The sequence below is a fragment of the Mustela nigripes genome, chromosome 16 (assembly GCF_022355385.1).
Source record: "Mustela nigripes isolate SB6536 chromosome 16, MUSNIG.SB6536, whole genome shotgun sequence".
Taxonomy (NCBI): domain Eukaryota; kingdom Metazoa; phylum Chordata; class Mammalia; order Carnivora; family Mustelidae; genus Mustela; species Mustela nigripes.
In genome coordinates this window covers 26,236,098-26,262,877 of record NC_081572.1, presented here as the reverse complement: position 1 = coordinate 26,262,877, position 26,780 = coordinate 26,236,098, and the positions used below count along the sequence as shown (strand labels likewise).

General features: G+C 47.4%; 1 protein-coding gene across 1 annotated transcript in view; it reads left to right on the top strand.

The window, feature by feature from the left end:
* CA10 (carbonic anhydrase 10) overlaps window positions 1-5,456 on the top strand; it is a 503,136-nt gene extending 497,680 nt beyond the window's left edge. Inside the window, exons 8-9 of the mRNA XM_059379334.1 lie at window positions 2,048-2,222; window positions 4,643-5,456. Coding sequence (XP_059235317.1) covers window positions 2,048-2,222; window positions 4,643-4,665 — 198 coding nt within the window. The 3' untranslated portion in view covers window positions 4,666-5,456. The remainder of the gene's footprint in view (window positions 1-2,047; window positions 2,223-4,642) is intronic.
* Window positions 5,457-26,780: the final 21,324 nt, after the last annotated feature.

Here is a 26,780-nt window from a genome sequence, read left to right as displayed (position 1 = left end):
CACCTGCGTCACCCTGAATTAGAGCCCACCCTAATGACCTCATCTTAACTGACTACACCTGTGACGACCCTATTTCCAAATCAGGTCAGATTCTGGGATACTAGGGAGTTAGGATTTCAATTTATGAATTCTGGAGGTCCACAACTGAAATCAATACACTAGGTTTGAAAACCAGCATCTCGGGGCACCTGGGTGGCTCAGTGGGTTAAAGTCTCTGCCTTCAGCTCAGATCATGATCCTAGGGTCCTGGGATTGAACCCTGCTGTCTGTCCGGCGGGGAGCCTGCTTCCTCCTCTCTCTCTCTGCCTACTTGTGATCTCTGTCAAATAAATAAACAAAATCTTTAAATTAAAAAAAAAAGGAAAAGAAAACCAGCATCTGAAATGGCTTAGCATGAATGAATTGTAGAAGCATCCCACATGTCTGAATAAGAAAAGACAGCAAGGTCAGCTCCCAGAGTGTGCACTGCAGTCGTTATGTTCAAACAGCAAGGGAGCAAAATGGATGGCATGTCCAAATATATTTGAAAAAGAGAGATTTTTAAAAAGTTAAATAGGGGCAACTGGGTGACTCAGGTAATTAAGCGTCCAACTCTTGATCTCAGCCCAGATCTTGATCTCACAGTCGTTGAGTTCAAGCCTGGTGTTGGGTTGGGCTCCATGCTGGGTACGCAGCCTACATAAAAAAAAAAAATAAAAATAAAAAAGTTAAATAGATTTCCTTACTGGGAGGCTTGTCAGGGTCTTTAAATTGATCATACCTGTGTCAGTCACTAAGACGAGACAGAGGATATTGAGCATTTCACAAACTGTTGAAATGTGAAGTATTTTAGAACATCTCATGGGACTCATATGCCCTTGAACTACCTGAGAACCAGGTCTGAGCACTGGGTGCGAGCCTTGCCCCTGCTCACTGTGCACTCCCACAACCATCACCCCCCACTTATGTGAAATGAATGTGCCTTTCTTTTTATAACCAGGGGAGTCATGACACCCACTCTGGTTCTGGCATTCTACAACCGTGTATAAAACTCAAAAGGAAGAGGAGCAAAGGAATCAAAATCCAATCTCTTTTTCTTTTAAGATTTTATTTTATTTATTTGACAGAGATCACAAGTCGGCAGAGAGGGGGGTGGGGGGCGGGAACAGGTTCCCTGCTGAGCAGAGAGCCCGATGCGGGGCTCAATCCCAGGACCCCGGGATCATGACCTGAGCCAAAAGCAGAGGCTTAACCCACTGAGCCACCCGGGGGCCCCGGAATCCAATCTCCTTGACAGGACAGTACTCACAACCCAACAAGATGAACCATTTGAAGGCTCCAACCCTATCTGTGTTGATTGGGATTCTTTTAGTGACAAGTGACCCCCTCCAGATGCCTTACTTAGAAAAAAGGAGGTATTCAAGAGATATTGGGACATCTTATGGAAGTTGAGATCAGAAATCAATGTCGGGAAGTCACGAGAAGTCTGTTCTCTTCATTCTCTTTCGCTCCTCATTACACATTCTCTTTGTTCTTCTTTCCCGTTAGAGACAGGAAAGTCTTCCTTTGCTTTGCAGTCCTGGGCTGGAACATGGCAGAAAACACTTTAGTCCAGCCACCTGGTCCCAATAGTCCCAGAAAAGGAATCGCATTGATCCAGCTTCCTTTAGCTCTGACCCTTGGATCGATCACTATGGTGTGGATAACACCCATGTGGGGGAAATAGAATTCCCTGAATTATTGTAAGTTCTGGAATCATGAGGTGTCCGAGGGAAAAGGGACCCTGGAGAACAACTAGATGGATTTCCTGCTTCCACGGACGGCATGTTTGAGCTTAAGAGAGAGCAAAGGACTTACTCAGAGACATGCATGACCTGGTGAGGACGAAGCCAGGCTCGTTCCATGCACAGAGGCGCAGCAACCCGAGTCCATGAAACAGGGGTCTCTGCGGTACTCACGTGTCCCCTGTCCCAGGCAGCTAGGACCGCCTGGCTTGGGCACACGGTCCCACTCCCTTCCTAGTGCATTTAGGAGGGTAGGTGGGACTCAGCTGTGTCTCTCTCCGCAGATGCATTCCTTACGGCTGCTCAGCCAGAACCAACCGTCTCAGATCTTCCTGAGCATGAGTGACAACTTCAGACCCGTGCAACCACTCAACAACCGCTGTATCCGCACCAACATCAACTTCAGTTTACAGGGGAAGGACTGTCCCAACAACCGAGCCCAGAAACTTCAGTATAGAGGTGGGTACACTGGCGCAGAGGGCAACGGGCCCCAGCCGGGGCCGGGGGGGGGTGCCTCTTGTTAGGATCATGATCACAAATGACAGTGAGACCCCCACCGCCCCCCACCCCAACCTTCCATTTGTATGGTGCTTTCCTGCTGGTGAAACCTCAGTATCATTGGAGATAAGCAGAGATGGAGACAGACAGGCAGAGATGGGGCTGGGGGAGGGGTGCCAAACCTTCAAATGCCTTCCCATTCACAGCATTTAAAAAAAAAAAAAAAGGAAGGGAGGGAGGAAGGAAGCTTTATCGAAGCCCACATTAGGATTAGGACAGCTGCCTGGGTTACAGATTCTTCACAAGAAAGAAAGTACTCCCATGAAAGGATATTTGGCGTAGGGTTATATGCATTTTTCTGCATACATAGTTACAAATCATCACACTAAGGACATTGCAGAAAGTTGCAGACCTCTTCTAAAGCCTCTAGTATATTCAGCACCGTAAGACCCTAAACGGATGGGAGCCAGGGAGGTATGTTTCCTTTTTCTTCTTCTTTATGTTATTCTTTAAACTCCAGCTAGTTAACATACAGCGTGATATCCGCTTTAGGTGTACAACATAGTGACACAGCACTGCCATGCGGTACCTGGTGCTCAGCACGACGGGTGCACCGCTTCATCTCCACCGCCTGCTTCACCCACCCTCCCTTACATCGCGTGTTCTCTGTAGTTAGTCTGTTTCTTGGTTTGCCTCACTCTCTTTTTTTTTTTCCTTTACTCGTTTGTTTTATCACTTAAATTCCACATATACGTGAAATCGTGTGGTATTTGTCTTTCTCTGACTGACTTGTTTTGCTTAGCATAAGACAGCATTTTTATTGCCATTTTACCCAAGGGCCCAGGGAGGCTGATTTTCCAATGTTATCTGTTAGAACAGGACAGCAAGAAGCATTCAAGCTTTTAGCTATGGGCACAATGGACTCCCACTCCCTTTCTCCCAAAAGGGGAGCAAATACTTTGGATGCCGGGCCATTGGGATCCAATGAGGTAACACTTGTGAGCACATCTTCTTCCGGTGTTATGTCCCTAGAAGTGACAATTTTCCCTACTAAAGGAGACATTTAAAATGACTCCTGTCTCCTGTAACCCTCTTGTCCACACATAGCTCTCTCTCTTTTCCTATGCACACTAAGTATCTCTTGATCATTCTGGTAAAATCTCAACATAGAAAGGAAGATGGAGGTAGAGCAGAGTCATGGAGATATCTTCAACAAGGAATCCACACATCTGAGCTCCTGGCCTGGTTCTGTCATTACCAAGCCATGTATACCCAGCCAAGTCATTTCCCCTCTGGACCTGGTTTCTTTCATGACGGTCTTTATACCGTCTACTTCATGACTCACAAGGAGCAAATGAGAGCCTGGATGGGGAAGCCCTTTGTAACAATAATGTGCCAACCAAATATGGGGGCTATGGATGTTACCAGACAGCTGCCCGTTGGTTCCCTACTTTATCTCTCCTGCTTCCCCTGCATCTCCTTCTTTCTTTTTTCTCTGTCAGACACATGCAAAGTGTCAAAACTATAATTGTCTGTTCCCTTCCTGCCAGAACTACCAGAAAAAGACGCCTTTCATTGAGCCTTCCCTTTTTTCAACATGTAGTTATGATGAGCCTAGCCAGGCACTTAGCTAAGTGATGGGAATATAGTGGGGATGAAGACAGATAGGGCCCCCTCCATGCAGAGGTCACAGTCTAGAGCAGGGGTAGCAGAATTTTTCTATAAGGGGCAATTGGTAAACACTTTGGGCTTTTGAGTCATATAGTCTCTGCTACATTTTTATGTTGTAGAGTGAAAGCAGCCATAGACAATATGAAAATGATTGGGTGTGGCCAGTCCCCAACAGCAGATCACAGGCTGTATTTGGTCTGTGGGCTGTCATCTGTCCCCTCATCTAAAGCACTGCCATCCACTGGAACTTTCTACAACTCTGGAAATGTTCTATATCTACATTGTTCAGTATATGGTCGTGACCACATGTGGCTATCAGACATTTGAAGAGTGGCTAGTAAGCAACACAACTAAATTTTTAGTTTTCATTTTAATTAATTTGAATTTATGGTAGCCACCTGTGACCAGTAACAACCCTATGGGATGGGTCGGGCCTAGAGGTTTATGAGGAAGCAGAGTGGGTGGTTGGGACACATACTCAGAATTTACAGAACAGTCCCGTCCCCTTTGGGACAGGCAGTGGTGTAGTATAGTGGCTGAAGAATATTGGGAAATTGACCAAACCTAGCTTTAAACCTTCACTCTGCACTTGCCTGCTGCTTGCTGTGTCCTCCTAGGCAAGTAAGCCCCCTATACTTTGTGCGTATTAATTCAACTATTCCTTGTTTTGTGTTATTTGTGTGTGTGTTTTCCTTTCTCTCTCCTTCCAGTAAATGAATGGCTCCTCAAGTAGGGAACGAGACCAAGAAGAATCTCAAGAAGAAATACTACAACTTTGAATTGATGTAACCTAGAATGCCCCCCTCTTTCTTCTCTCTCCCTCTCTCCCTCAAGCCTCATTCACTCTTTGGATTGGCCCTTTCTTCATGAAAAGTATCTGCAAAACCATGGCAGAGGAACACATCTCTTCCACACACTCAGACACACACACACACACAGGGGCACACATGCCAACATATCTACACATAGACAAACTCACGTGGCCTCCAGGATGGGAAGTCAAGTTTCAGAAAATACAGGCTCGTTCAAAAGAGGTATTAGAAGAAAACAACCAATTAACCTGATTACAATTTTGATACTGTTTTCCTGAACTAATAAATCTACCCAATGAGACTTTTCAGCCTTTGTACATTCAAAATTCTTCCAAAAGAGAGAGAGGAGAAAACACAGCTCCGACAGCATCAAGCGGACTTTGTTCTTGGCATCAAGTTATCTCGGGTGGTGTCCTAGGATCCTCTGGTGACAGGTGAACCAGGATAAAGTTGGCCAAGGACACTTATTCTTCTGTTTACTCCCCCCAAAAAAATAAAAAGAAAAGGACAGACCTTGAAGAGATACACATTGTATATATATCACTGCAGACTATAAAGAAATGGAATTATTTCCCCCTCTTCGTCACATATCTGTAGTAGGATTTGCCAAGATCAGAATCGATCCATTCACTGTTTCTTGTTTTCCAAAGGTCATACATTGTGTTTGGTTATTGTTAACAGCTCAATAAATGTGTTTAACGAGTTAATTTCATTTTTCCGCCTTTGGTCTGTTCTCCTTCCTTACAGGCGAAGCCCTGATTCCATTACAACTGCATTCTTTGATTTCACTTGTTCCTTCATCTACATGTTCTGTTCATTTGCAGCCAGTTTTGACTGAGTTTGTGGCAATCAGGAATGCATTTGCTAAGCAAGTATAACTTTTAATTCCACTCCATGGCTCGATCATTCATACAAGGTGAGCTTCCGCCTGAGACAGCAGGCGACAGATTTCTTGCGTTTCAAAACTGCCATTCCCCTCCCACCCCTGTGATGCTCCCTTGAAGGAATGCACTTTGCCTTGTAAATTCCTGGGAAGGGGGTGTCTTTTCTCTCCAGGTGCAGCCGGATCTCACAAAATACAAACGAATGCCTTTCTTTCCTTGTTTATAATGGTCACTCACTGTGTTTGGTTACTGTCAAGAAATCAATAAATGTGTTTAACAAGTTAGCCCATACCTGTGTCGTGGTTTTTTGAGGAGGAGGAGGCTCCCTGCCGAAGCCTCTGAGTCCTGCTGCGTCCACGAGCCGCGGTGCTGTGGCCGCTGGGGCTGCAGAGCCACGGGAACTGCCCGGCTGGCCATTCCCAGAACCAGGTAATTAATACCCTGGTGAGAAAACACAGAGGCTCAGCTGCTGGAAGGGAAGATTTCGATGTTCGATCGGTGGCCAAATTAAAAATAAACTTCCATCTCTCCTTTCTGTCACGGTCCCCTGAAAGAGGGAAGCGTGCAGGCAGGCAGGGTCTGCGTGAACGGGAAACTTCAGACAAGTGACACATTAGTCATATTGATGATGGGGGGGAAAAAAAAGATCAAATAACCAAATGCTTCATATTTGAAATAATACACGTAATTGAAGTGTTTTCACTTTTTGCACCAACATGAGTTAGAGGATGGCCTTCGTCATGATGCTCTAGGAGCCAATTTCTGAGCAACTATATTTTTGCAGAACATCAGATCTGTCTGCAAAAGTTCAGGGTGGACAGGGGGCAGTCTTCCTCTGTGTGGCTTGCTGCTTTCTCCCCAAGACAGAATCTTCCTGAGCCTACAAGTCAGGCAGAGATGTAGTACAGTGGCTGAAGAATATTGGGAAATCAACCAAACCTAGCTTTAAACCTTCACTCTGCCACTTGCCTGCTGCTTGCTGTGTCCTCCTAGGCAAGTCACTTTATTTGCTGGTCTGGGCACAGGGAGGCTAATCACTGCCCCCATGAGTTGTGAAGCTTAAATGCTACTTAGAGCAGTCAGCCCAACACCAGTGACTGTTCTGTATGTGGTGCCTATAGGTCACATGTGCGGCTCACGTGGGCAGGGTTTTGTGGACCATATCCTACCCCCCTCTCCAGGAAGGGTGTGGCATCAGTCAAAACAAATCCATCAATTAATATCAAAGGAGAGTAACGGATATCCAGTAGTCTGGGCATAGGTAAATGCCTGCGCATATTAGGGCACAGGGAAAGGAATCCCAGTGAGGAAAGCAGGCAGGGGCTGGGTGTCTAGGCTCTGTTCTGTTACTAGCATCCTCTGTGAGGCAAAATAACTCCCCTGGAGGGATGGGGGGATGGGGCCCTTATCTAGGAATAACTTGGCCACGACCACCTCCCATGGCCTCTCTACAGTCATTCCCTAACTCTCTCTCTCATTCAGGTCTCATTCAGGTCTCAGTCCAGGGAGAACAGAAGAAAACCCAGGCTGACCCCCCTGGGAGTGTGTCAGGGGAGTGACACCCCCTGGGAGCATGGCCAGAATTTCACTCTGGCCAAACAGAACTGGAAATGGAGTGAGCTAGCCAGTCTCTCACTTCCTGGGCCGATCCTGAACATGTCTTCTCCCCATCCCCTGCGTCGCCCAAACTATAAAATGGAAATCGGGGCACTTTGCCCTCAAACCATGTGGGTAGTATAGATTTACCAGATTTATACCACGCTAAAAAAAAAAAAAACAAAACATAGAAATTTTATATGTATCAAAAAGTTCCTGAGAGTTGACCCAGTAAAGCCATTAAGGAAGGAAAGTCCATTTCTCCATGTGACATTCAGAAAGGGGATGAACACAGTGCCAGCTTGGCCCTCAAAGTAGCAGGCTGACATGGGCATCCTGTCCACCTACAATGAGCAGGGATGTGCATGCCGTGCCTCAGTTCCCTCCTCAGCAAAACGGGAGGGGAAGTAAATATACACAGAAGAGAACGCCGGGCAAATTGCACGAGAAAAAGGGAGGACATGGCGTGGCGATCCCCCATGCCCGCCTCGGGGACACACAGCGTGGTTTCTAACACCATTTAGAGCAGGTTCTCACGTCCCTTGGTAGCTGTTTGGTTTCCATGGTAACGCCAGGACGACCACCACTCGCCACACTAGACAGACCAGAAAGTGAGTGACGTGGAGTTTGGGCAGGAGTGCAGGCCTCCATCCAGCTGGTACCCGTCCAGCTTCGGCTGAAGGGCCCAGCTGACAATCATTGAACACCATGGGCCTAAGTACACCCCCAGTGTGAGCCCCTACCTTGCTGGACGCCCCCCTCCCCACCCCAGAGCACTCCTAGACCCTGAGAGTAACAGTTTTCCTTTTCCAGACAGCCTGAAAATGGGACACACAGGGGCAGAGGCTCACATGGACATCACTCACCAGCTGACATGAGGGAACCTACAAAAACACACCGATAATGGTTTGCACGGGTTCTGTGGGCCAAGCCCCGGGTTCAGCAACTTGCAAATATCATCTCGCTTCACGCACAGAGACCCACGAGCTAATCATCATGGCTGCCTCACGTTATAAAAGCAGGAACCGTCCTTCTGAAGACCGGGGGACATGCTCAGGGTCGCACAGCTCCTAACGGCAAAGCCAGACCCAGCTCTCTTAGGCCAGTGGCTCTGAAGAGTGTGGCTCTGTCAGCATCACTGGGAAACTGGAGAGAAATGTGCATTCTTAGACGGGGCTCCGGGGTGGGGCCCAGCCGTGTGTGTTTTTACAGGAGTCCTCCTGCTGATTCTGGTGCTGGCTCAAGTGTGCTCGTTCCTACTCCCCCCTACTCTAGAGGCTCCCAAACTTTGCTACACATTAGACTCCCCTGGGATGTTTTAAAAACCCCAGAGCCCAGGCTGTGTTGCATACCGCTGAAGTCAGAATGTCGGGGTGACAGCCAACTGTCTGTGTTTTGAGAAAAATCCCTGGAGGATTCCAATGTGCAGCGACATTGGGAACCACATCCCTGTCTGAAGGGCCTGCTCGGGTGGGTCCACGGGAGCCCAGAGGTCAGCCTTACCTAATGGACTTCTGTTTTCAAAATCACGTCCCAATCTCTATGCATAGTCCCTGTTTTGGATGGTCTGAGAATGTCTCCTTGCCCCAGGTCTTAGTTAATGGGTCTGATGTTTGAATAACAAATCTCCCTGTTTTTCATAAAAGAAATATCAGGACTTAAAATAAGGGCTTTCTGGACATTGGGAAGGGTATGTGCCATGGTGAGTGCTGTGAAGTGTGTAAACCTGGCAATTCACAGACCTGTACCCCTAGGGCTTATAATAATACATTATATGTTTATTAAAAAAAATAAATTAAAAAAATAAAATAAAATAAGGGCTTGACACCAACCCTCCAGAACCCACCCCAGGTCACCAGTCCTGATGACTCCGATTATAGGTAATATTTTCAAGACTTCAGACCACAGTGAACAAATGAAAACAAGTGGTGAGACAGGAGACCAGATGTTCAGTGAGATAAGCTGGATGCATAATGAAGTCATAGGCAAATTACAGCGCTGTTGGTTCTGATGTCATGGTGTCTTTTCCCATGCAGCGCTCCCTCCCTGCACCCCGGCAGGCCCGTGACAAGCCCCGGTCCTGGCCATAATCATCTCAACCCACACTTACACTCACATCCACCCAGCAGGTCCTCCTGCCTCCAGTCTGCACACAAGCTAACCACCCCAGGCCAAGATGCACCAAAGCAAATATCCAGACTGCTTTCAGATCAGGGGCATACGAGTCCACCCTGGATAAAGATTGTGGGAAGTTTAGGATAAATGGGGTGCGGTGGGAGGAGCAGATAATCTAAGACACTTTCCAGGAGACACACCAAAACACAAAGCTAAGTAGATAATCCAATGGGGTAGCACTCTAAAACTAATTTGATAAAGAAACAGATTCCAGGAATGATGCAAAAGGACAGGATCTGTATGCCATACCCGGACCCCAGGCTAGAAAGCAGAAGCCGGGAAGTAGACTCGGCTGCCCCTCAGAAAGAGTCTGCCATGGGCCAGGGTGGGGAGGAAGACACTGAGCATCGTGTCACATTCCCAGCCTGCTTTAGGATCGGTGAACCAAAAGCTCCAACTGGAGCCTATCTCCAAGATGCAACCTTCCAACAGTCCTCACTCATTTTCAGGTTAAAGGTTCAAATTCCTTAGCAAAGCAGGCAAAGCCCTCCCTTAATGGATTCTCAACAGATGCCTGCAAATTCCTTCCTCACCCTCCCAGCCTCCATCTGGGTCATCCCTTGGCTTGGAATGCTCTTTCTGGTTCTTCCTCACCTGCTGAAATGCACACCTTTCAAGAAACCCAGCTCAAATGCCACCCCACCGTGGCATCCCCTGTCTCCCCAAGGAAAACTGTTTTATCCTTGCCCTGAGCTCACATTACTTACTGATTTTTAAAAAATATTTGATTAATTTATTTATGTGAAAGAGAGAGAGAGTGCATGCCAGAGCAGGGGGAGGGGAGAGGAAGAGGGAAAGACTCTCAGACGCCTCGTCAAGCATGAACCCTGAAGCAGGGCTCAATCTCATGACCTGAGCCCAAACCAACAGTCAGTTGCTTAACTAACTGAGCCACCCAGGCACCCCCACACAGCCTATTGATTTTATCTCTGATTATCCTTTACTACATTCTACTATAGAGCAGAAATATAGATTTCTATATAGCAGGAATATAAATGCAGAAATTGATGTGTGTTACAGAGATAGAACTCCATGTGGTTCCCTCTTTTCCTGTCTGCCTACGCCAGGCAGACACTCTCTAACATCACCCCTTCATTCATCTTTCCATCTCTCCTTCCTATGCACAGAAAGAAAAAAAAGTTTAGATCCTATCATAATTCTTTGTAAATAGAAGGTCCTCAAAAAAGGTGATTGTTTGATATGTAGAATTTTCCTATGAGAGGCAGGATAATATGTGATGCTTTTCAGTTCAGGGCAGCTGAGTTCCTCCTCTGTGCTAGGAACACACTGAGCGTGGTCCCAGGTTCTTTCACGTATACTTTCCATATATTCTTTTTCTTTTATTTGGTGCCATAGAGGTTCTACCATGTAGTTCATGGCTTTGTTCCGTAGATAAACGAGTTAATCAGAGATGTAAATTTGGCCTAGATCACACTGTTGTTGAGCAGTGCTAGCAAAGAGGGATCCCAGACAAGCATCAAGTGAACCTGCTCTCGGCTGGTCTAGAATGGAAGGGATCTTCCCATGGAGACCACTGTCATTTTTCTTTATATGGCACCCATGGCACAGAGCCAGCTAATGGCTCCCATCCCCTGGTTCAAGCAGAGTCTCTGATTACGAGGCCAGGCCATTGAGAACCATTCTCGATGTCGGCTGCCCATCAGAGACATCTGGGAGTAACTTATAAAGGTGCCAAGCGTGGGTGGTTCTAAAAGTGCCTATGTCAGCCGAGACATAGACCTGCCACGCTATACCAAGGCATTTGCCAAACAGTCCCAAATACAGGCTCGAGGCTGCCTGCCCCTGGAAGAGCTACTCCAAAAGAGTGAATGAATAGAGACTGGGTGAAAGAAAAGCAGGACCCCTTTGGACACCCGGGATACGGGGTTCTGACATCACTCCCGTGAGCTGTACTCACAAGATCTTGGAGTTGACAAGGATACTCAATCCTCACACCCTGTCAGCCACCGGACCTCAGGGCTCACATGCAGTGGGAATTTGAAGGATAACGAATGCTTAACTTCAGGCAAGAGTTAAGAGGATGAAACTAAAACCATACTGTTACCACTCCCCAGTGGTCCACTGAGCTCTCGACACCCCAGCGAGCGAGTGGCAGCAGGCCCCCGTCACCAGACAATGAGATGTCTGTCTCCCCGATGGAAGGTGCCTCATGAGTGAAATGGAAATAATCATCTCTTTTCTCATCTCCTACAAGTTGTGAAAACAAAACCAGAGAAGGGGTGAGAAAAAGCTTGGGAAACGTGTCAACCAAGTGTCAGGCAATGCTAATCGAGGGATGCAAATGTTTCTGTTGCTGTGAAGAGAAGCATGCTGCTGGAAAACATGTGCAGCCAGGGGCCCGGATGGCCGCTGATGCAACAGCCACTGAGAGCCAGGCACGGGTCCAGTCCTCAGAAACACCTAGGACAGAAGCGGAGAAGAGGTTCTTGAATATTTTGGGATACACCGCCCAGATGCCAACATAATTCAGAAATGAACACTTGAGCTGCTTCTGAAGAAGCACTTTGAAGAACTGGGAATGGGGGGTTAGAAAGGAAAGACCACTTGGGGAACTGAAGGAGGGAGAAGTTGATTTCAGTAGAGGCTTCTGGGAGAGAAGGCTCCCTGAGGAGGGGATGTCTGAGCTGACAAGTCTCCAAGTGTGTCTGGTCAAACAGAGAAGGAGCAGCATTCCAGAAAGGCAGGAGCTTGAAGGAATAGGTTGGATGTGTTCCAAAGCTGAGAAATGGGCTGGAGTGGGACAGAGTCCCCCAAGGTCACCTATAGGTGTCAGTCAAATCTTACCTGCGAGAGTTTTGCTGGGTTCCTTCAGAGCCAAGGCCTGACACAACACTTGCTGAGTCACTTCATTGGCTGGACACTGAGGTCTTAGCACCAACTACACAGCTGGCTCTGGACAGAGCACAGTGGGGGAAACAGGAGGATAGCTATGGTTGTTACCCTCAAAAGTTTAAAATCTAATTGTGAGAAACAGCAAATGAATGTGGAACTCTTATCATCTCTGTGACTTAGGAATATTTTTACACTCAGAAGATAATCATTCTTGAAATTGTCAGATAGGCAAGGTGGCCAAATGAGGTTGTACAGTCTGTACACTGCACAAAAGTGCTCAGCTGAAAGGGTGACAGGGGACATCTTTTTGCAATTCAGTAGCTTAGAGGGAATGAATGCTTTCTTGTAATTCACACAAAGGCAATGCTTGTGATAGCTGAAGCCCGGAAAGACAGCAACTTTAAGAGTGATAGGAGATTCCAAAATGAAGAACAACATCTTGATTGAAAAGCTCAGTGGGAAACTTTAGTGAAGGAAGAGGGATTTGAATTAGGCCTGCCAGGTGGCAGGATTGGCATAGGTGGGAGGTATGGTATTCTAGATAAGCAGAACAGCTGGGACTAAGATCTGGGGCTAGAACAAGCCTGGCAGGTGCTCTCAGCATGATGAAACGTCACTGGCTTAGTACAGACCAGATGAAAATGGACGAAGGAAAAATCAGCTGGGTTTGGTATCAGGAAGCCAGGTTGGTTGGCAGTGTGCAAACCTGAAGGAGCAGGTGCTCCTGGGCCCGGCTAGAGCGTTTAAATCTGAGCTCTGCAGTTCACTCGCTGGTGACCCTGACATTTACCTTGTGCCTCGGAGTTTAGTATTTCTCATCCCAAAAAAAAGAGGGCACTCTTCTGAAATAAAATGGGAAGAGAGCTATCTACTTCATTGGGTTGTAGAGAAAGTCTTAGTGTAAGAAGCAATAAGAAGCCATTCCATGAGCAGGAATATGACCAGAAGGGGGAAAAGTTATGAGTCACCTGGCAGCTCTGAGGAAGGGCACCTCCTCTAGAGAGAAGACAGTCCTATGGGATCTGGAATAATACAACAGAGCCATAGAACTGGGGGACTTCAGCAGGAAGGAAGAAGGCGACTCCAGATTCCTATGGGTCAGGGAAGAATCTGCTGAAAGGCTCGCTCCTCTGAAGCTTCTTCCTGCTTCAGAGTCCTAGACTTCTTGGGTCCTCAGACTCCCAGGGCTAAAGGGAGAGCCCAGTAACTCAGCCACCTTGCCCAGGAAGAAACCAGCCACTGGGGTCCAGGAGATGTTGGGAGACCCTAAACAAGTGGGGATCAAAGACGAGACGCCAGGTAGGAAACAGTGGAGGGAGAGACCAATAGTGATACCTAGAGAGACCAGTGATGAACACAGACTATGGGCTCTGTGGGCATGGGTCCAGTGCAATGTTGCAAAACTGCCGTAAAGGAGGAACTGTGGTTACGACTCCATTTTACAGAAGGGAAACCAGAGGTGCGGAGAAGCCAAGCTCCTCACTCAACCAGTAAGTAGCCGAGGAGAGAGCCTGGCCCTGCAGGAACCCTTGCATCTCACCTCTCTGTCGTGGTGCCTCACAGAAAATGTCAGAAAAGCACAGCATAGCTGAATTAGAATAGGTAACCACTACATACCCCCAAAGAACTGAGAACAGAGACGCAAACAAGTATATGGGCACGCAGCTCACAGCAGCACTATTCACAATAGCCAAGAGGCATATACAGCCCAATTCCTCAGCAGTGGATGAGTGGATAAACAACAGGTGGTATATCCATATAATGAAAGAATGAAACATTATTCCTTTGTAAAAAGTAATGAAGTACTGATCCACCCTACTACAACAGGGAAACTTGAAAACATTATGCTAAGGGAAGGAAGCCAGACACAAAAGGCTATGTATTTCATTTAGATGCAATACCCAGATTAAGTAAATCCATAGAGACAAAACACAGATTGGTGGCTACCAGGGACTTGGGGAAGAGGGCAGAGGAAATAGGGAGCAACAGCTCAACAGGTACAGGACTTTCTTTAGGGGTGATCAAAGGTTTTGAACGAGATAGAGGAGTGGTTGTGCAATATTGTGAATGTGCCAAATGCCACTGAAGTGTTCACTTTAAAATGGTTCAGTGGTGCGCTCAGTGGTTTAAGCGCAGTGCGCAGAGTGGCTCAGTGGTTTAAGCGTCTGCCTTTGGTTCAGGTCAGGATCCTGGGGTCCTGGGTTGGAGCCCTACATCGGGCTCCCTGCTCAGCGGGGAGTCAGTTTCTCCTTCTCCCTCTGTGAGCTCTCTCGCTTTCACTCTTTCTCTTGCAAATAAATAAATAATATCTTTTTAAAAAAATGGTTCATGTTAAGTGATATCGGTTTCACTTCAAATTCAGAGGAAGGTGGGGTGGTGGAAAGGAGGAGGAAGAGGAGGAGACACCAAAGCCCAAAGCTCAGGACGAGCAAGGCTAGGGATGGAGACGCCTGCTTGATGGAGGAGGGAATTACAGAGAGGCGTAGAATTAATAGTCAGCCTCTGAGCTGTGCACCAGGCTTATTGAAGCCCAACACTGTGGCATCCCTTGGTTGATGGGAAAACACAGTGGAGAGCAATGTCTGATCGTCACTGAACACCTCCTCTGTGCCAGACATTGTGCTAAGCCCTCTCCTGGCATTATTTTCGTCAATCCTCCAATGGTCTTCTGTAGTATAAACACATGCTGGCCCCAAGCACAGTGAGCCAAACAGAGCCTCAAAATGTGTAAGTAACTTGCTCAACAGCCTATTCTGAGGAAGTGGCAAAGCCAGAATTCAAACCTAGTTCTCTCTGTTCCACACTTTACCCTAGAATCTCCCTCCCTCTGTCCCTGGAGCTTCAGATTCCCTCCCCCGACCAGGATCCTCTGGGATTCCACACTTTACCCTAGAATCTCCCTCCCTCTGTCCCTGGAGCTTCAGATTCCCTCCCCCGACCAGGATCCTCTGGGACTGAGGAGATTGCTAGTATAGACAGACAGCGACAATCCCCCCATCCCCCACCCCCAGCATGTTACCATCCTCAGGGCAAAGAGAAGTGAGCTCATTCTCCCTGCAGCGCTGTGTCCCAGAGCCCCCCGAGCCTGAGTTTGAACTAGCAGTGGGCAGCTCGACCACGCCATTTCCAATTTTCTTTCCCGAACCAGAGATAGACAGGAGAAATCATGGGCGCTCAGGGCAAGTGTTTTGTTTTTCTAGTGAATTAAAACAACTGTCAAACCGCTGACGCCATCTTCCACACTCTTGCTGCAGAATTATTCAGAGGAAAAGTTTGCGTGATTAAAGACCCAAACCAATTATAGTGAGAAGCCCAGCAACAAAGAGAACCCAGACTCCTTCCTGCAGTGTCCAAAAGTGTGGAAATAACTAAGGATCTGTCAAAAGCCCAAGCTGAAGCCGAGGATGAAAAATTGATAATAAATCTTTTCAAAAGGAGACTGGGCACTGACAAGGAGAAAGCGTTAGAAACGGCCCCATTCCAGGAACCCAAACGGCTTAACCCTCGCTGGAGTGGCTTCCCAGAAAAGCTAGAGTTGGGGAGAATTGGTGACCCTCGGGGAAGCTTAGGAGGATAGTAGAATTTGGTGAAAAACAGGAGAAATCTGGTGACCCTGAGCACCGGAAACCTTAAGAAATAACTAGTTACTTCGTCCCCACCCCCAGAACCCACACTTCTGCCCATGCAAAAGCGAAGAAGAACATGTACCTTGTTGGACCCTCCTTGGGCACCAGCTATAAAATTAGTAACTCTGGGGGAAAATATAATTAAGGTCAGCAGTTGCTATTGATAGTTCTTAGACCGAGGATGAAAAATATTAGCAATCGCAATGTGAAGGTATGACTTCATTTGAGTGGAGAGATTTGTCAGAACTGGGAACCTTTATGTACCAGCTCCCCCCACCCATCAGAGATTCAGACCCAAGCTCCTACCCCAAGCATGGTTCCCCTCGTGTTGAAATGTGGCTACATTGTAAATTATTTATAAAATTGAGCCCAAATGATTCTACAAGTTTTGATTAGGGACTGACCACTCAATCCCTAGTTAGGGATTGACCACCTTCAATCATCAGTAGAGAAAAAGACCAAAGGCGTCAAGCACAAGTTCAAATCCCAGTGCTTACTGGCCACATCCCCCTGGACACGACAGATGACCTCTATGAATTTCAGCATTCTCATTCGAGACAGGAGGCCATCACCTTCTATTCTCTTTGAGTGTTTTCCCTGAGAACACATGTGATCTGCTAATGCTTGGTGAAGTCCTATGAATTCTCACAGCTCTTTGGCTCTGGGCCCCCTCTGCATGAGCAGATAATGCCTTTCCTCACTGCCTTGGTCTTCTTCAGATGCCATTTTGAAAGTCTTCTGTTGTTCCCCCTGAGGGTCATCTCTCTCCCTCCAGATTATTAGTAACTTGACAGCTTCCCAGCTGTGAGATGATAGGAGTTATTTAATTTCTTTGAGCCACAGTGCCTTCTCATGCAAAACAGGAATCATGAATACTAAATAATATCTAACTCTCATGATATTGAAAGGATTAAGTGAATTAACATGTGTGAAAATGCCTAGCATATTTTTTTAAAGCCTATAAAAAATGTCACTTTCATCTTCCCCTAAAACTGGAACCCCAAAATAGAGGTGCTATCTCTCCACACACAAAGTAGATATCCCACCCCCTCACCACCCCCCCCAAATACTTCCATTTCAGGGCTTATTAATGAAACTGCTTAAAAGCATAAAGTTGAACAAAAATCAAAATGGCTGTACTAATGCTTTCTGGAAGCTAGATTTTAAACTAAGTCATCTTCTTCCTCTCTTCTGCAAAACTGCCCTCTCCCTTCTCAATCTTTTGTTTCATAAACCTGCTACCACCCTCAAGACATGAAGAATGAGGCTGGTTGTAGGTATACAATTTCTATCAAAACCAGCTAGATCCTGTATTTCTCTATAAAACCCCCCAGCCCCTTCCTCGAGGGCGGGCTTGCAGTATTTTTTTTTTAAAGATTTTATTTATTTATTTGACAGAGATCACAAGTAAGCAGAGAGTCAGGCAGAGAGAGAGAGAGGGAAGCAGACTCCCTGCTGAGCAGAGAGCCCAATTCGGGACTCGATCCCAGGACCCTGAGATCATGACCTGAGCCGAAGGCAGAGGCTTAACCCACTGAGTCACCCAGGAGCCCCTAGCTTGAAGTATTTTTAAAGGCCCTCTCCTGATGAGCCTCCTTTGCCCTGTAAAGTAATAAACTAGCCTCTTTCTTTATACCCAAACTCTTTGAGTTACATATTTTGGCTCCAGAACACAGAGGTCAGTTTTCAACAACGTTAACATTCCTTTGGGGCAACATCAATAGGTATAATGAGAGGAAATATAACCAATGACTAGGAGGAGGATGGTATATTAGTGAAGTTAATGAAAGCTAATTGCTGTAACAATCAACCCCCAAATCTTGGGGGCTTAATGTAAGAAAGATTTATTTCTCTCTTGCATCACAGTTCAATGCCAAGATTAATCTCCTTGGTGACTCCCCTCTAAACAGTGAGTGACTCAGGGATCCAGGTTCTTAGAATTCAGGCCAGTCCAGGAAGTAGCATACATCATTCTCCCCACATCCTATTGGCCAGAACTTAGTCACATGGCCCTACTCAAGCTACAAGGGAAACTGGGAAATGTAGTCTCCCTATGTGTTGGGAGGACCACGGACACAATTTGATAAGCATTTGACATTCCCCCTGACACAATACAGGGTTGCAGGAAGGAGGGCTAGCCCACTCCACCCATTGCCTTAAGAAACTTAGCAGCTGTGACACAGCCCTGCTCTTGAGCAGCTTTGCCCACTTTTGGTTGGACAGGGCCTATCCTGAGAGAGGGCTGGGCCTCCCAGGTAGGAGGTGAGAATTTTGCTCAGTGCCAGGTTGCCTAGCCTTCTCCTTGAGCAAGCCCTCGAAGAGGGAGACTTGACTCTCCTCACAAGGGGAGGGACACCATGACAGCACGTGTCTCTGCAGACACAAGGACACTTACCACAGATACCCTATATAGAATGCATTTATTTAAAGCTACTCCAGCTCTGTTTTCTTTTTTTTTTTTTTAAGATTTTATTTATTTATTTATTTATTTATTTATTTATTTGGGAGAGACAGAATGAGCATGAACCAGGGAAAAGGCAAGGGAAAGAAGCAGCAGATTCCCTGCTAAGCAGGGAGCCTGATGCGGGGCTCGATACCAGGACTCCAGGATCATGACCTGAGCCAAAGGCAGACACTTAAGTGACTGAGCCACCCAGGTGCCCCCCAGCTCTGCTTTCTATTTCAACAACCCACCTTCTTTCTATCCTTATGCCCTTAGGAAAGGGAATGGCAAAACCAATTCAGGGATGTGAAACATAGTGGGTAAGGAAAGATACTGCCCAACACAACAAAGGTCTCCCTCCTCACAGGGGCCAAAGAGTAGAAGGAGAAGGACAGGCCTTCAAATACTGTGTCCCACCCCCTCTCCAGACAAGTCCCAGGACAGAAGTCACTCCCCTCCCCAGGGACTACAGAATCTACTTTTCAGACCCACTCCCCACCTGCCTTCACCCTGCTCTGCTCTGTGGGGGCCTGGCCCCACGGATCCATGAACAGGCTCTGTGGCTCTCTCATGTCCATCTGGGTTCTGCTGTGGGTCCCATCACAAGCAGGAGACTGGAGGAAGTGAGGAAGTCAGGGGAAGGTTGGGTTCCCACAGCTCTCTCCTGGGTGGCAGGCTGAGTGTCTGCAAGTTTTATCGAAGGCCATAGCTCCAGTGACCAGCCTCCTCCTGGAGCTACTGGTCTCTGAGGGCAGCTGCTCCCTCCCTAGCCCCATGTTTCCGTGGCCTATGACAGGTGTCCCCACCATGCTTTCGTAGCTAAGCTACTCACAGTGTGTGTGCTGGTTCCATCTTGTCTGGGTCCTTGGTGACCTCCGCAGGAGAGTAGCCACGTCCCATCAAAACCCCAAAGGCTAAAGGAATTGGTTCTGGACCCAAAGGCTGAAAGACGCAATGTAGTATGGACACCCCCCCCCCCACCTTGTCCCATGGCAGCCTCAGGCCTTTAAGAGGCCATGGGAAGCTCTGGAAAGCCTGAGTTCTAGACCCATTTGGGTCAACAATTTGTTTCACAAATGGAGGCAGATTTCCCGGCCACTGTGAGCATCATTTTCCTTATCTGTTAAATAGGGTGATACTCTCCCTGTCCTGAGGACTCAGTGAGCACTGTAGACGGAGCACAACACTTGCCACAGAGGAGCCGTTGGTATATGTCACCTTCCTCCCTCCCTCCCTCTTCAGTTCCTCATCAGTAAAATAAAAGAGGCATTGTTTTCTGCAGATTGGAAACAACCACTTTATGAAGCATCCATGGGTGCAAGCAGCCCCACAGCGTGCCACGGGAGGGGGGACAGCCTGGTGCCCAACAAGGAGCCCGACAAGGGACACAAGTGCCCTTTCCCGGCCTCCGACTCAGACAGGTGCGGGGGCAGGGGAGCTGCACAGAACCCAAGCCCTGCGCGGCTCACCAAGGGAGCGCAGTGCACGGAGCAATTATGAACTTGGGAAATGGAAAAACGCGTCGTGAAGGAGCACAAGTTCCAGGTTTCCTATCCAGCAGTTGGGACCGTTAATTGCCTATTCACACCGAGTACCTCCTTTCACACAGCAACCTGTCACCGTACAGCAGCCTGGGCCCGACGTCCAATTCTGCCCCGGGCAAAACACTCTTCGGAGTGCAAATGACATTTTCTTATGGTGTGTCCAAAAAACAAAAAAGAATGCAACAACAACACTGTACACTCTGGGCTTCGGACTAGACTAGTCATAGAGCGGGTTTATTGAGGAATTCTCAGGCTTCCTTGTCTCCCCTGGGCAGTGTGACCCCCCCTTATCTGACCCATGGGACTCACCACTCCCTGCTTGGACCCTTCACAGACCCCCAATGCCCTCAGAATAAAGGAATCCAAGCCACTTGGTCTGGTCCATGAGGCCTTTGATTATCCGATCCCTCCTTCCTCCCCACCCCAGGACGCCAGACTCTCCCCTCCACCCTATGCTCTCGTGTTCTCGTCATGCAAATTACTTATAAAACCTTAAGCAAATCATGGTATTTCAAGCCACAGTATGTATTTTCCTCTCTGCTTAGAACGCCCTTCCCCAGCTTGTCCACCTCTCACTCGCTTACTAAAAAATAAATCTAACTGCCGCTTCCTCCCAGAAGTCCCCCTGACTCTGTCAACTGAGCCAGCCACCCTTCTATCTCTGTGCATCTGCCTATACAGCCTCGTTTGCACTGCTCTGGAATTATTTGCTTGTCTGGATAAATAACTAGGTGAGCAACACCATGGAGGCAGCTACCGGGTCTTATTTTTGGCCTGAGCCCAGGCATAAGGCCTGGCACGTAGCAGATGCCCCATCAGTGCAGAAGGAAAGAAGGACTACAGTAATGACCAGTAAATGCTAAGGGAAGCAAGTCAGAAATCAAGCCGGACGCATTCATTCATACAACAAAACGGTCATGTAATCTCCGGGACTGAGGTGATCATCGGGGGTCCTGGGCAAGCTGGAATGAGAGGGAAGAGGCCCCTTGGCACTCGTCGGAAATCAAGCAGGTCCTTAGATGGAAATCAAGCAGGTCCTTAGGTTAGGGCTGTCCTTAGTTAGGACAGCCCTAACTAGTCCTTAGTGCGGTCTTGTGTCCCAGATCCAACCGACACTCGCTTGCCCAGGGTCCCACAGCTAGTGAGCAGGGAACGAGGATTCATACCCAGGCAACTAGAACTCAGAGTTACACACCCAACCTCGGGGTTCCTGGATGGCTCAGTAGGTTAAGAGGCTGCCTTTGGCTCAGGTCATGAACCCGGGGTCCTGGGATCGAGCCCCACATCAGGCTTCCTGCTTCTCCCTCTCCCTCTGCCCGCTGTTCTGCCTACTTGTGTTCTCCCTCTATCTCTGTCAAATGCATAGATAAGGGGTGCCTGCGTGGCTCAGGGGGTTAAAGCCTCTGCCTTCGGCTCAGGTCATGATCCCAGCATCCTGGGATCAAGCCCCACATCAGGCTCTCTGCTCAGCAGGGAGCCTGCTTCCCCTCCTCTCTCTCTGCCTGCCTCTCTGCCTACTTGTGATCTCTGCCTGTCAAATAAATTTTTTAAAAAAAGAAAGAAAAAAAAATGCAGAGATAAAATTTTTTAAAAACAAAAAACATACACCCAACCTCTACACGATAGCCTCCCAACTCAGTGATACCACCATCACTTTGCCCCTCATGGTTCCCCAGGTCAGAAGGACTTGCCTCAGTTTCCCCTCCTTGCCTAGAACAAAATGATGCTCCCTGACCTCAGTGCCGTGCACCTGGCCTGCAAGGTCTGTGCTTCCTGTCACCCAAGAGGCCAGACTGAGGGCCTCTGATGGAGGCCTTGAGAAAGAACACCTAAGAGAGAACACCAAGGTGATGCATGGGGGTAAGTGGACATGCTGAGGGCAGGGAAGGACCTGGGAGGGAAGGGACACTCAGGCAGCCTGGCGTGCAGACCACCTGGAACAGCAGGCCAGAGGCCAGCCGACTGGGCATTTTAGAAAATAATGCTCCCAAACTACTTAGAATACTGTCCCCAAAGCTTCTCTGTATCTATCCACATGGCATAAGTTTGGATAAGGAATCCGCTCAAATTGCTTATTGTTTCTCAGAAAAAATGTCACGTACGAGCTGTCAGCTTATGTCTCAGAAAAGCCTGAATTGAAATTACCAGCAGAATCTGGAGACTCCTAGACTCCTTGAACATTAGAGCTGGAGACGTAGAAGTTCAGATGGAAGCCACAGTTACATCTACGCAAGGCCCTGGGTTGAGTACTGGACGTAGATTCACCTCATTCCCACAGCAACCATTCCTGTATTAACATCATCATGATTTCCACCACAGAATGACCTCAGGAGAGGAAGAATTCATTAACTTGCCTAAGGCCCCACAGCTGGTGTCCAAGCTGGGGTCAAACCCATGGGCGTCCAAGCCTCCTACTCAAGCCCTCTCGCCTGCACAGGAGTCAGCCTGTCGCCTATTTTTGTAAATAAAGTTTTATTGGAACACAGTCATGTTCACTCGCCTGTGCCTGCTATCCTGCCAGAAGGCCAAGTTGAACGGTTGCCACAGAGACCATATGGGCTGCAAAGTCTAAAATGTTTAGATTCCCTGGACATTTACAGGAAATTTTTACTGACCCTTGCCTTCAACTTTGCTGCTTTGGGGAGTTTTTAGTTCAACCTTCATTTCTTTTTAAGATTATCAAAGTGACGGCCAGATACGTGGAGTGGTTTGTTATGGCTACGCTAGCTCTCACCTCTTACCTCACTGTTTTCATTTGATAAATATTTACTTTCTTCACTGTTGCTATTCACTCCGAGGAAAAGGAACTGGTTTCACCCCCCCAAGGAATGAAAAATATAGTTGTAAAAACAAATGTACACATTAGAAAAAAATTCTGAATGCAAGGCGGTATATACGACACACCATCCCCACGAACCTCTCCAGGCTCGACTCCTGCTACCTTCCCCATCTCTCGCTGTGCTCTGGCCTGACTTCTGTTTTCCAGCAGGTTGCTAATGACTGACCATGAGCCAGAGAAATAAGCCCCGGCATTAGAGGCCAGGGAATCAACTGGGTGTAGGCAGGAAAGTAAAGCGTGAGCAGGTCAGGCAAGTGATTCCTAATGGAACCTGTGAATAGTATCAGGGTGACCAGATGACTCACAAGCACAGGCCTAAAGCCAGCATCCCAAGTCAGGGATGAGACTCTTGTGTCACCGTCCACAGAGAGATGATGCTTCAAGCTCCACTTGTTACAGGCCGCTCTTTCAGTAACAGGGAGAAGGCAGTAAACAATCTTCTCTACTTGCTGGCAATTTCCAAGTGCCTTATCTGTTATGAAAGGTTTGTCTGGGTTCCTCCCTGTGGAGAGTTTGAAAATTTGTGTGAGAATCACTTGGTTGACTGCATTAGCTAAGCCTGTTACCTAGGCCAGGACAAAACCACCTCCTGGAAATCAAAACTCATTTTGACAAGGTAGAAATCCAAAGACAGGAGAGCTAGAGGAGGGCCTTCCTCTCAGAGGGGCTGTGATCCAGTAGAGAAGAAAGGACGCAGACAAAGAAGAAATGTCATAGAACGTGATGGGTTCCAAAGACACAGTTGGCAGATCAGCCCCTTCCACGCTCCGAGGACCCAAGTAACTGAGTGATCCCCTCAGACTTCTGGCCTCGTCTCCAACCTGGGGGACATCTTATCTATGGCGTAGGCCTTGATTATGAGCACTTAAAACTGCTTTGGTTCAGCACTTTCCACTTAACAAATCACTGGGCACTTAGTGTTTTCATAAACAACAAACATGTTGCTGTGAGAATTAAATCTTTGGGGGGCTCAGTCGGTAGAGCACATCCGACTCTTGATTTTGGCTCAGGTCATGATCTCAGAGTTGGGAGGTAGAGAGCCCTGCGCCCAGCTCCACACTCACCGTGGAGTCTGCTGGAATTTCTCTCTCTTCCTTGCTCTCTGCCCCTCCCCCCACACTCACATGCATGTGCTCTCTCTCTAAATAAATAAATAAAATCTTTTTTTTAAAAAAAGGGGGGAATTAAATCGTTGTAGCAACACCTCCCCTCACGCTATTTTGACTGTGGAGCACCACACCAAATTGACTTCCCGTGAGTTCCCCCATTTGAGCTGAAGGGGCTGATGTCCAGGCACTAGTACACTTGGACTTTGGGGAAGACTCATTCATAATGGCAGAGGGACTGTCTTGTACAGAATCTTGGGCAATTTCAGTTTTTCTTGAATTTCAGTTTCCTCATTCATAAAATGGGATTATTACCATTTCAGTTATGGCACCATCAAACAAAGAGTTCCTGAATGCAAGCAGAGAAAAGATACAGGAGAGAAAGAAGTTAATAATGCCTCCTCACCGAAGGCCGGCCATTTTAAGTTAGACCAGAATCCATGATGAGAGTTTTCACCTGCGGGAACTTCCAGGCCGATAACCACCTCGACGAGCTCATGGAAAGCTGATTTGTAAACGTTCAGGAATGCTGTAAGCCAGTTTCTTAAACTGACGATGACTTGAAATCGGACCACGGTGAACGTGTTGACACCGTGTGGACTGGCAAATACTACAAGTCCAGGTTTGTTTGTGAAACTCAGCGTTTCTCCTCCCGGTGCTTTATGTCTCTGTCCGCGCCTACAACACGACTCACAGAATACTTCACTGCTGGTCACCAGAGGTCTGGGGGCTTTCCAGCAAGCAAGTCTCAGGCAGTGCTACAGTTAACGTGATTCTGAGAGTCTCCCTGGAGTTAGCGTCAGATCCCACCAGGTGAGGGCTCAGTCCCACAAGCCTGCCCCCGCTTCAGAGGCTAATGGCAAGTCCAAGCTGTCTCCTTGCTTCTGACCAACTGCCTTTCAATCAGAGGTCCCCCTGCCCCTCCCCAGGGCCAAAAATTTGCTAGGGGAGCTCACAGAACTCAGGAAAACATTTTATTTACTAGATTAGTTATTGATTACAAAGGGATATAAGTCAGGGACAGCCAGATGGAAAAGACACACGAGGCAGAGCACAGGGAAAGGGGCACGGATCTCCTTTGTCCTCTCAGGACACAACACTCTCCCAGTACCCCCCATGTGTTCCCCAACCCACAAGCTCTCAGAAGCCCCTTCTGCAAGGGAGGCTTCATTTCCAAGATATCATTGATTTGACTCATTGGCCATTGGTGATTAACTCAACCTTCAGTTCCTTTCCCCTCTCCCCAGAGGTTTGGAGAGGGGGGACCAAATGTGAAAGTTCCAGCTCCCTAATCACAGGGCAACCAACCAGCCTCCTAAGTCCTTTCCAAAAGTCACTTCATTAACATAAACTCAGGTGTGGCTGAAAGGGACTTGCTATGAATAAGGGAAGATGCTCATTTCACATTTATCACTCTATCACTTGGGAAATTCCAAGGATTTGGGGGAACTCAGTGCCACAACAGGACACAGACAAAATCTATATTTATCATAAACCACAATATCATAGTTCACTTCATTGCTGTTGTTCCCAGAGTTCTAGTTTGCCAGCACATCCTGAGCGAGGTGACCGGCTTGGTAGTGACCACAGCGTTAGGGTTGTGTTAGTTCCAAGAATTCCATCCCCTGGGAATAGCGGAGGGGAAGCTCTTTGTCAGAACAACTCAATTCTGTGGTATTTTAAATTTGAGAGGGTCCATCTTCCTTTGCTTCAGACAGGCGTTCTTTAAATTTTCTCCTATTCTAACACCCCTGTCACAAGTAAGACACCTTCCTGTGGGTGTCCTGGCCTCAGCTGGATTTCTAATCAACCTGCCTGTACCTATCCCCCTCCCTTCACTGAAGAAAGCACATGGGTGCCATGAGTGGGATGGCATTTTCATAGACATAATCTTTTTTTATTTTAATTTTATTTATTTATTTGACAGACAGAGATCACATGTAGATGGAGAGGCAAGCAAAGAGAGAGAGGAGGAAGCAGGCTCCCGGCTGAGCAGAGAGGCCAATGTGGGGCTCGATCCCAGGACCCTGAGAACATGACCTGAGCTGAAGGCAGAGGCTTTAACCCACTGAGCCACCCAGGTGCCCCTTCATAGGCATAATCTTGAGGCTACTCTCTCTTTACTAGGTAAACAATGTGCAAACATTACCACTTTGTTTACTACGAAAATATTGGTTGTGATAAACCTCCCCGAGGAACCAAGATCTGGCTGTTAGCCGTTGCCATACGGAGCATGATATATTTGCCTCCTGACTTGTCTCCAATCCAGTTTCCTCATTTTTCAAGCTACCCAAAAGCCACTCATAACATTCTCTGAATTGACTTGGAAAAGGAGAAAAAAATCATCTCAAGAGTTGGCATTTGTGATTTCACACTCAGGCTTTTCCATACGAAATCAGTCATTTCCCGGGCTGTCCGTCCAATAAACCCACACTAGGCACCCGTCGTGTTCCCATCCCCCAACTGCTGCCAGAGGCGACCATCAGAAAAGCCCATCTGATCCCCTGTCTTCTCTGCTTAAACCCTTCAATAACTCTGCATAGCCTACAGAATTCATTTAAACTTGAACCTGAGACATAGGGCTCTCTCTCACAGTCTGCCACCCTCATACCATCTCCAGCAGCCCCTTTGTAGTTTCTGGAATGAAGCACGTGCTCTTGCAACTCTAGTTCTTAGAAAATAATGAAGGAACACACTTCCATGATTAAAATTTTCAACAATAAAAAATATGTGGAGTGGAACAATTAAAGTACTTCTGACCACCAATTTCAACCCCCTTCCCAAAGGGAACCACATCACGATTTAGGTTCTGTCCTTAGAAACTTTAAAAAAAAAAATACACTTATGTACACACACACTACATGTATGATTATAGTGTTTTGATGTCAAAAAATAATTAATGGGACGGGACTACATGTATCACACACAAAATAACTTCGTTCTCACTTTATATCTTAGAGATCTTCCCTT